Source organism: Trachurus japonicus, chromosome 1, assembly GCF_045865225.1.
Source record: "Trachurus japonicus isolate A0001 chromosome 1, Traja_1.0".
In the NCBI taxonomy this organism is placed as follows: domain Eukaryota; kingdom Metazoa; phylum Chordata; class Actinopteri; order Carangiformes; family Carangidae; genus Trachurus; species Trachurus japonicus.
In genome coordinates, this window is record NC_140907.1 from 39,455,994 (window position 1) to 39,467,561 (window position 11,568).

General features: G+C 39.7%; 1 protein-coding gene across 2 annotated transcripts in view; it reads left to right on the top strand.

Moving 5' to 3' along the window:
- socs7 (suppressor of cytokine signaling 7) overlaps nt 1-7,557 on the top strand; it is a 34,208-nt gene extending 26,651 nt beyond the window's left edge. For both annotated transcript variants that reach the window (XM_085787942.1, XM_085787950.1), the window contains 3 exons: nt 932-1,067; nt 3,764-3,907; nt 7,395-7,557. In XM_085787942.1, the coding sequence (XP_085644068.1) occupies nt 932-1,067; nt 3,764-3,884 (257 nt within the window). In that variant the 3' untranslated portion in view covers nt 3,885-3,907; nt 7,395-7,557. The remainder of the gene's footprint in view (nt 1-931; nt 1,068-3,763; nt 3,908-7,394) is intronic.
- Nucleotides 7,558-11,568: the final 4,011 nt, after the last annotated feature.

Here is an 11,568-nt window from a genome sequence, read left to right on the forward strand (position 1 = left end):
ATTTGTTCAAAGTTAAATAAAAACCTGCTGCTATGGACGCCTGTCAGTTCGACAGTTGAAGCAAATAAAAGCCGGGGCTTCTATTGAGGAATTTACGGTATCCCAAAATGTAAATGTTATCATTCATATTTTAACGTCACACAGTTGATGCAGGTTGTTAGCCAACGTTAGCACTGCTGTTTACTCACCAGTTTTGCCAAAAGGGGTTAAAATAAAGAGGTTAAAATACTTCCAATATGATTGATCAGCTGCTTTTTCAGGGCAGTGATTCGGTATCAGAAATTAACAATATACGTATCAGTCAGACAAGGCTGGAGCTGGAGCTAGCAAGCCGTTATGCTAGCTTTAATAGAAAAAAGAAAGTGGTAGGCTATAGATTTCTTTTTTTTTTAAATGGCTTTTCACCATTAGAAATAGCTTTTGGTGAAAAAAGGAATTGAGTTTGATGTTTAAGTTGCAACATTTATCTTGTACTAAAGCAGCTGTTAATATTAATGCTCGCTGTGGCTACAGCTAACCTAGCTCCATTAATGCCGAAAATGTACTATGCATCAATCATGACATTGATATGTGAGTTTTGATAATCATACTACATTGAACCTATTGCCATAAATGCTCACTAGCCTTAAACCTGTACTCTGCAGCAGAAAATAGTCCCTAACAATTCACACTAAACTGCAGTGCTCAGCTGTTTAAGCAAATTACTAAACCTTTTATACAAATGAAACTTGATGTTTCTGAGCTGTTTTTAAAGATTTACATCCAAACCAAGAGTCACAGACTGAGCAGGGAAGTAAAATAGTACTACAAGATGGAAAAACGGTGTTTATTTTGGTCTTTTGGTTGGATGAGCTGACGGTTAGTTAGACATATCACAACGTAAGCAGCAGTAACACAAATGTTTGTGTGTGTGTGTGTGTGTGTGTTTCAGGGCTTCCTCCCACCCCGGTTCAGCTGCTGTATCCCGTATCTCGCTTCAGCAACGTGAAGTCGCTACAACACCTCTGTCGCTTCTGCATCCGACAAATAGTTCGCATCGACCACATCCAGGAGCTTCCACTGCCCAGGTACTCAGCTCCTCACCTGTCAGGCTGTCTTTAATCTGCAGGCCTTGATGCCCAATTCCCATTTGTTGCCTATATCTGATTTTTGTTGACTGTCTATTTACATGTTGTATCAGAAGTGACCCATATCTGATCTCTGGACAAAAAAGAGAAAAGAGGAGACCGCACACTTCAGCTCCCTTACGTGCAGATTTATTAGCACACCAAAAAATAAAACGACAGTAACGTTTCGAGCGCACTGCTCTTCTTCAGACTAACTCATTTGTATAAGACGCCCCATTTTTAAACCTTCCCCTGAGGGTCACATGATGAGTCACATGGTTAAGGGAAATACATAAATCAGAACACACCTTGTGTTGAAGTAGAAAAGACATAGAATATATATATACACAAATAATCTATCAACATAGATAGAACCCGTCATAAAGATCTAGTAAATTAAAGGCGCCTCTTAGTAATAGGATGGCTAATTTTGAATACAAGGTTGTAGTTTTACATTTATACACTTACATTTTTTTTTACCCTTTAATCATGTTTAGAAATTTTAGATTTTAACAAATTTCAGATTTTAATCATGTTTTAAAGTTCAATTTAAACATAAGATTCCTATAACCTTGAAAAGGACCAAGGATAAACCCACCCATCAAAAAACATAGATAGGTTAACATTAAATGGAAGAAAAAACATGCACATAATCCATCAGTAGGACTTCCTCATGATATGTATCAAGAAGCAAAATCATAAGCATATCTGATAATCTGCATTTACACCTGCTGTACTTGCATGAAACAACTCACTGGAAATAAACTAGTGATTTTTTTTTTTTAATACGGGAGATTATGATTCCATAATATTTTTAAACAAAGGTGAGTCTGGTGCTCAGAGTTTATATCCAACACGTCACTTACAAAGCGAACGTCTGTCCTTACTAAATAACGTTAGTGAAGTGGCTGCGTGGAGCGGAGCTGCTGTGAGATGAGCAGCTGACAGCGACGGTGACAGTCGTGACTTTTAGACTTTAGACTTTATTTATTTGCACATAAAAAATAAAACAAAACATTTACTCATCTCTCCTACTAGTAAGAAAGAAGAAAAAGAAATGTGCAGGTGAGGTCTGAAACCCGAAAGGCTTATAACATGACCTCACCTTGATCTAACAAATAATTGAAGCACCATCAAGAAATAATAATCACATACCTTGTGCAAGGTATAGAAATAATAAAATTAAAAAATTAAAAAAGAAAGGAAAAAAAGGAAAAAAACAGGGAAGATGTTGGTAGTAAAAATAAAAGTAGTAGTAATGATAACAACACTAAATAAATAAATAAACGAAAGGGGTGAGAAAAGAAAGCGAGACAAAAGAAGAGAACTTGTGCCACCGTTCGATCCTCCGTCGCTCATGTAGTGAGGACGGGACAAAGCCTCTTGGACACATTTGTATACAATGTTTGTTTTTCCTCTCTTGATTTCTTATCGGCTCGGTTCAGTTTTTGCCGGTAGGAAAACGAAGTCTGGTGTTTATCTCGCGTGCTCTCTTTTTTCACACTCCTTCACTTGCCCTCATATCGATCCGCATAGAAATGAATGTTACTGTCTGTAGGCCTATATGAAAACAAGAACTAGTGAGGGGGGGGGGGAACAGACGCGCGGACACTACGAAAATAAAAACACTGTAACTCAGAATGGCCACGGTAGTCCAGGTCAGCCCCACGTGTCAATCACAGGCTACAGAGGTTCAGCGAGACGCGTGAGCATGTGAATTAATATTATCATTGATGACGTATGACACGCGTTGCCAGGAAAGATCCGATCTGTCTGTTCAGACTGCAGACGTATTGGCAGAGATCCGTATATTTGTATCTGATTTATTTCCACATATAACGGAGCTGAATCTGATCTGACAATATCCGATTCAATGCGCATTTGTCCCGTTAACACATTCATGTTACAGATCCGATCTGAGCCACTTGAGAGGAAAAAATCTGAATTGGGCCACTTGAACCGTGCAGTGTAAAGACAAACTTAGATACCTGTGGTAAACCAAGACAAAGTTGTTCTTCTAGAGATGCCTTCAAGCCTTTGTCTTACTAACGTGCTGCCTGAAGGTTTGATTGAGTCTCAGCTGTGCAGCCATGTTATTACTGAGTGCTGCACCACTTTGCCATGAGGTTTTTTTTGGGGGGGGGATGGATGAGGACGAACCCTAATGCCACTGACTATCACCAGACTTGCCTGAATCCGAATATAAATTCAGAAAGGAAGAGATAATGAGATGGATATGAATAGTCTCATCATTACTCAGAGAGACTTCATCTCTATGTTAGGCGTTTCCCAAACGCAGCGTCCACATTATGCAACGTAATAGCTCCACATTACTGAAGTTAATCTCTTCAGACTGCTGTTAGCCGAAGCCGGTCGGCAGTTTGTTTGGAGTTTGGCTTGGTGCTGTGTCTCTATCTAATCTTCCTTAGGTAATTTGATTGTGTCTCTTCTCATTTAGAGCAACAATAGAAACCAAACCAGCTTCTAGTTTAAATCCAAACACAGTTAAACAGGGGTTAAACAGATGCAGATTTGGATAACGGCTTCTCTGATGTCTACCTGAGGACTTGTCTCAAACTGCAGATGAATCATTCCTGGCTCCCAGAGGTCTGTGAGTGTTTCTGACTGTTGTAACGTTGGGTCTCTCTCCTCTCCAGACCACTGATCTCCTACTTGAGTAAGTTTTATTACTACGACCCCGAGGAGGAGATGTACCTGTCAATCAAGAGCATCCGGAGGGTGGTGGGAGCAGAGCAGCAGGCCGAGTCGCAGACGTAGCAGCAGAGATCTTCTCAGCTCAAGTGAGTTCCCTTCTTCATCCTCTACATATTTTATCTGCCACAGTGATGAAATAGAAAAAGGAAAAACCAGAGTGAAAACCCTGGCCAAGGCCAAACACTCCAAACCCTCATCCTAACTCTACAAAACCAAGGTCTGAACCACCAGTCATACCAAGATCCAAACATCGTTTCCTTAGAAATTGGTGGAAATGTTGAAAACTTCCATTTAATTTGGTCTGTATCAAACTCTAATGGGTTCTTCTAACCCTGATCCAACCTGCTAAAACTTCTTAATACATCACTTTTTTGTGTGTGTAATTAGCACTAAAGCTGAGAAATCAGTCTTCATGTGGTAGCTTCATGTTTTTACTGCACAGAGTTGGATCAATCTTGTCGTCTAAGAGCAAGAAAGTGTAAATACAGGAGCCAAACAAGAACAAAGTAGAGAAGGTACAAAGCAATTTATTGGAAAAAAAAAAAACTCAAAAAGGTGTTCAACTGTCCAGCAAAAGATCATGGGTCAAAAAGCAACTCCAGAAAAGTGCAACAGAAAAATCCAAAAGAAAAGCAAAGGAAGACTCGAGGTAGTGTACCGGTGTGGAAGACAAAGACAAAGCTACACAGGAGGGAAACAAAAAAGACAGAAAGTGATTTTAAATTAAATCAGGAAACCTCAAACTTAACAGGTAAACACATGACAAACACGAACATGACACAAACTGCTTCTTAAAGGAGAATTCCGGTCATTTTTGACCCCTAAATCGTTGTCCTGATGGTCACCCAGTGTTGGTTGGAGCAAAAAACGCTAACCTATGGGGGCAATTCTTTCAACCACAACAAACACTCAGAAAACAATCAGATATCTCTGGTACATGACTGGAATCCTTAGAGACACCACTGAACTCATATCGGCTATCTGAGGTGAGTGGCTACATGCAAAAACACAAAGTTTCTACTGTTTCTACTCTCCACTATATGAGTTCAGTGGTGTCTCTAAGGATTCCAGTCATGTACCAGAGATATTTGATTGTTTTCTGAGTGTTTGTTGTGGTTGAAAGAATTGCCCCCATGGGTTAGCGTTGTGGCTATCGCTAGCGCCGGGTAGCCATGGTAACTCCGGTTTGCCTGCATCAATTTTAGTCGTATTTTTTGCTCGAAACAACACTGGGTGACCATCAGGACAACGATTTAGGGGTCAAAAATGGCCGGAATTCTCCTTTAAGACTACACAAATATACACCTCGAAACATCGTATATGATAAATAAGGTTATCCACCGCTCCATGGATTGATTTCTCACCGGCTTTGTTGTAAACAAATGCACATGGAGGAGAGATGGGTTAGAGACACAGAGGAGGAGAGTTCCCCTTTCAACTGGGCTCAAAAATGGCCGGAATTCTCCTTTAATGTAGTGATACGATGTTGTTGAGTTTTATGGTCTCCAGAACTAACTAACTAAACTGACTTTGACGATCTCCTGACTTTCCATCGAGCACCACATTTTTGGTTTTGACTTTATTTCAGAAACTAGTGGATGATTCGTTATTTTATGTTCTAATATTTGAGCTTTTGACCAAATATCTACAAAACGTTGATATCCTCAGCTCTTCTTTGTGTCTGTGCTATGTGACAAACCTCTTAACCCAGTGATCCCCCTCCATCAAGGGGAGAGCCACTTTTGCGACAACATACTAAGTCACTTTTGCAAATGTGCATTTCTACATATAAATTGGACATCCCACAAAAAAAGAAACAACACAGCCAATACATTTTCATTTAAGACCATATTTACCTTAATACTGGGATGAGGGGAAGCTGCCATGCATGTCCTTGACTTTCTTAATGTAGTTTGTTGTTGCAATCACAGTGAGGGTTTGTTGCATATTAAACACAGAGGGTTCATGCAGAACAAATACAAATTCATCTGCCCACTTGTCTTGAAATTTTCTGTGCTCATCTTGTGCTACCTATTTTTTCTTTTCTTACTGGGTAGCCTACACCGTTTGCCTTCATCCCCTCTCTGGTGTCTTTGTGCTGATTTTTGTTTGCTGCTTACTCATTTTCCTCACCCACTCCACTATTCGTTACAACACTGTGTCTGTCCGTCTGGTTTTTGAGCTGGTTTCTGTCCTTTTTCTTGTTAAAAACGGTCCATCACGCTGGCTAGCGGAGCTAACGGAGCTAACGTAGCCTGCCTGCAGACGTGCTATGGTCAAGTGTTGTAAACAATGCCACATGGCCTGCGGGCTGCGTTGCCAGGTTTGATAATGCCCCCTTTAAGGATCACCATTAGGCTAAGGCTTAAAATACTTCTTTTCACCTCCATTATTTGGGTGAAGGGAGAAGTAGATTAGGATGTTTGCGTTTTTTGTAGTGCAGTGTTGTATGTTTATGTAGCACATTTGAAAAAATGTAGGGGAGAGTGGGGTAAGTTGAGCCACTTTTTGTATTCAGGATCACTACATCAAGACAATTATAGTTTTGTTGTTAACTAACACACCTGCATATATTTCAGGATGTTTTGCATCCCTACAAATTAACAGAATGAGTGTAAATATAACTGTTTTTAAAATATAGCATGCTCAAAAAAAGTGGTCTTGTGACTCAACTTACCCCATGAATGGGGTAAGTTGACCATAGGAGTGGGGTAAATTGATCAACCCCCCCTTCTTTCCTTCCATCCATCTCCTACCTCCCCCTTTACTTAATATTTCATCTGTCCAGGCTACAGGTGAACACAAACTGCAGGGACTTCCTGCTGAGCCACCAACTCACTGAGATTTGGGGAGTTTTGCAATGACGTTGCATCTTGGGAAGAATCCCAGATATTTTTCTTTGAAAGTAAAGTTTGGCCTCACTATAAACAACTTTTCCTGTTTATAGGAACATACTTACTGTAATCACAAACATACAGAATCTTGATTTGATCATTTGGACATATACAGCCAAAATACATTCACTAAGTGTATAGGATAGGTGGCTCAACTTACCCCTGGCCAGATGGATCAACTTACCCCACAGCTACCTTAGCTTGGGTTTATTGCTCTCACAGCTAAAATGGTGCAGTTTCATGCTAGGTTTACTACCTCATGTTGTAGCTCATAGATACCACAACAACCCATGTATAAAACAATCATCTCTTTTGGTCTAAACACAATTCTCATGAAACGACAAAATTCACTCTCGAGAGTGAAAAATGATTTTTTTGGTCATAAATGTTAAACCACTTTACTCACGTGGTTCTAACCTTCACAGACTCCATGAAATGATGCCTGCCTCCCAAATATTTGGTCACATGTTAACTTTTTTCCTATAGTTTCCTAGAAACACGGGGTGGGTCAACTTACCCACTGGCTCATCTTACCCCACTCTCCCCTATTGGCTGTGTTACCACATAGGAAGCTACCATGCGAACCACCAATTATAGCTTGACGAGCCGCATGTGGCTCGCGAGCCGCGCAATGAGTAACACTGTCTTAACCTGCTGCTGTGTCCCGGCCTCTGCCCAGGTTTCTGTGTGGAGGACGGATCTGTTCGGGACCGCCGGTCTTCCAGCATCAGCCGATCAGAGTCCCTGGAAATCTGTGCGTCCAGCTGGACTGGCTATGGACCTGCCTGCCTCTCTGTGGATTTGGACTAATGAAAGAAGGGAAAACTGGCGAGGAGAAGAGCGGACGGACGGGGCGAGGACTCGGACTCGGACTCGGCCCTCGTCTTCGTCTTCGTCCGGAGCGGCTGCAGAGACGTTTCTCGCCTGCGGACGGACGGTGGATGGATGTCGGTGGACACGGAGGGGACAGCGTTGATGACATTGAACTCGATTTGCAAAATTTCCTTGAACCTGCTGAACTGAACTGGACCTCGACAACACAAATACACTGGTCGATTTGTATAACTGTTGTTTGCTGCCGTTTTTCTTGTTTTTCCTTCCATTCTGTCGAAAAATGAGGGTTTTGGATGAAAAAGCTGTTTGATATATACACACACTGAGGCAGGGCGTCACCGAGCGTCGGGTACAATCTCTGTCTTAAAGCAAAAGGACACGTCTGGTTTGGTTTTTCTGTTGTTATCTACAGTGCTAATGCTAATGCTAATGCTAAAGTAAATTACACAACTGATGGAAAACCAAAATCCAAACTTTATTCTCTTTTCTCCAACTCATCCAGACAGACCTGATTTATTGTTGAACCTCTGAATGTTTCAGTTTCAGTTTCTTTGGATGACACTGACGTTGTGTTAATGTGAGACAATTTCTTTTTTTGTAAGAAACGGGCGCCATTTTGTTTCTCTTTCTTGCTCTTAACTAAACGAGATGTCAGGCCGATGTATTTGCCTTTTTAAAAAACACAGGAGCACTTAACATTTTTTTGTTGTTGATTTTAACCTTGTCTCCTGAAAATTTACTTTTCTATACAGCGGAGAGAAAAAAAAACTTAATTACAACCAGATTACATTTTCTATTAAACCACAGAAATGAGGATGTTTTATTGATTTTACAACACAGACAAAGTTTTTATTTTCCGCCACGCCGCCAAAATATCCCCCTAGTGGCCGCTTGTGGTTTTGCAACAATAAAATCTTAAGTGGCCAAAACGTTTTCCACGTACGTAGACCATAATCATTACAGATATTTATTCAATCAATTAAGACATATAACAAACGACTCATACATTTTTGATTTGTGCATAAAAATGGACGAATATGTTGCTTTGTAACTTTACTAGCCTACACATGAACCAAAAAACGGTGACGTACAAAATAATTTTAATTGGCGTGTTATTATTGCGTTAATTTTGAAAGTCCTTATTTTTATTTAAAAAAAACGTTCCTACACCCGAGAGAAGTGTGTTTATTTTCATGACAGTGTAAAGTGCAAAGTCTATATCACACGAATAGGAACACGAGATGAAATGCTAACGTGTCGGATGCTAATGTGTCGGATGCTAACGTGTCCGATACTAACGTGTCCGATGCTAACGTGTCGGATGCTAACGTGTCGGATGCTAATGTGTCCGATACTAACGTGTCCGATGCTAACGTGTCGGATGCTAACGTGTCCGATGCTACCGTGTCCGATGCTAACGTGTCCGATACTAACGTGTCCGATGCTAACGTGTCCGATGCTAACGTGTCCGATGCTAACGTGTCCGATGCTAACGTGTCCGATGCTACCGTGTCCGATGCTAACGTGTCCGATGCTAACGTGTCCGAACATCGACGACTCAAACTTGGCAACTGGAGAAAAAGAAAAAAATTGACATTATTGAATTGTCTGGACGCTGTTTTTTTTTTTGTGTCCGATGTCCACTTCCTGTCAAACCGTGATGATGTCATAGTGGGTGTTTCTCATTGGCTGTCATACTGTCGCTATCGGCAACAGAATCTTGTTGCTACAATGTTTCGTAAAAGGTCACTAGAGCAGGAAGTCTGTAACCGAACTCTTCAGACTTCACAGTTCAATCTGATGATGATGATGATATAGGCTATAAAATAACATTATTTCCATTGTTAGTTCATCTTCTCGTGTTATTAAAGGTTGAATATGTAGAATATTTATTAAAAGCTATATTTTTTCAAAAATAATACATCCAGGGGGCCTTTAGAGGGGTACAGAATGAAAGTATTGCTTTTCCATAAAAACTTTTTTTTTTGTCTGAATTATTATTTTTAATTTTTCTGACGGGTTCGACAATGACTTTCTGTCAACGTTCTGTTTACATTCGTACCTGCCTGTAGCCGACACGTGGCTCAGTTCTCCGCTGTTTTCCTGCCTCCTCCCGGTCGGATGCGTTTGTTTCCAACCAAGCCTTTTTAATAATCAATCGGTGGATCAATGGATTATCATATACATGTTAGGATGGGTGTATTTGTGTAGTCTTATCTGTCATAAACACGTTTATCGTCGCGGACTTTTCCAACTTGACGAGAGCAGTGACAGCGGAGGCTCTGAGGCTCTGAGCAGCAGCGGTGTGAAGGCAGAGAGCCTCCACTGTCCCTGTAACAAGCTACAAGTCATTTATTATGCTGTTAATGACGGTAAAAATGAAACATAAGGTAAATATCCTGCTTAGCTCTCCTCCTCTGCTGTCCTCTGATCAGAGCGGAGTCCCTAGCAACGGCCCGTTTTACCTAGCAACGGTCTGGCAATCGACTGCTGGAATTCTTTTTCTGTTGTTGTTCTGGTAATCTTACATATTCAACCTTTAATTTTTAACAAAGTTAGCCTACATTTCCCAGAATGCCTTTGGACAGCTTAAAGATTGAGGTTGTTATTGAGTCAGATATTGAGTTCATTAACTTCATTAGCAGGAGAGACGACGTCGTCGTTTTTCTTTTTTTCGTCTCATCGGCTTCGTTCTGGTGGAGGATATTTGGCATCAGCGGCTTTTTTATTTATTTTATTTTACTTTACAACAGATTTAAATCCTTAAAAAACTGTTTTTGAGAAGAAAAAATACACCAAAGAGAAAAAAAATCCTCAGAAATTTAATTTGCACAATGATTTCAACAGACTTTTATTGTGGAACAGGAAATGAAATCAAAAGAACGATGAGTTGTTGTTTTTTTTTAACGCGCTGGGAGTTTGTTCTGGTACTTCGAGGTTTTTTGTTTTGTTTTTTTTGTTTAATGTTATTTTTTTTCCCATGATGCCCTGCCTCACAGTGTGTGTGTATCTCTACATGTCCAGTTTTATTTGTTGAGATGCCCAGGTGTATTTTGCTCATTCTGTTTCTCAGTTCCCTGACGCTGGCCGCTGGCTCAGCATTTTCAGTAAAAAAAAAAAAAAAAGAAAAGAAAAGAAAGAAAAAATAAATAAATATTGGTTTGTGTCCTAATTTATTTTACACTTGAATATTTTTTTTTTTACTTTTAAACTGAAATGGAGTCAATATTCAACGTCTGAGAGTGAAAATACGTCGACTTCTGAAGGCTGCAGCAGGAATTTACAAAATAAATTAATTGATAGGTAGATTAATTGGATGATACACCAAAATATTTTCAATTTTTCAAATAGGTCTATATATATTTCATCTGTAAAGGTTGTGCAGATTCAGTTTCTGCATGTATAGTTGATTTGTTGTTTCTGTGGATGAACGGCGATATAAGATACTGGATCAACAAGGGAGTTGGACTTGGACTTTCATTTTCTCAAACTGCTTCTTCTGAGTTTTTATTTTATTTTTTATCCTCAGAGAAATTCATTATTCAGATGCTCAAAGTGGGTTATTTAAAAGTCATTTTAGACTAAATACGAACCCTGAAAAATTCAAAAGTCACCAAATTTAGAGACGCGCGTGTGGTTTTCTCTGCATGGGAACTGACTGTCCAGGAAGAAAGTTCTTTAAAGTTTCCATTAAGTGCTTTATTTTTGATCCAAACTAATAATATATCAATCAATCAATCAATTTGTTTATTTCGGCCATGTCAATTAAATCATCATCATCACACTTCATCTTAGTTCAAATAATACAATACACATGGCCGAAAGGGAAAGCGGGAGAAGCAAAAGTTTATCTAGTCCCGCCCCCATTACCCACAGAATAAAAATCTTTATCGTGATCTTTTCTTTTCTTTTGCTTTTTACATTTTGACATAACATACTTTTATAATATGGATCCAAAGTAGAATTTAAATATGAGAATGTGTTAGTAAAAAAACAACACAGAGCCAAAGGTGACCTTT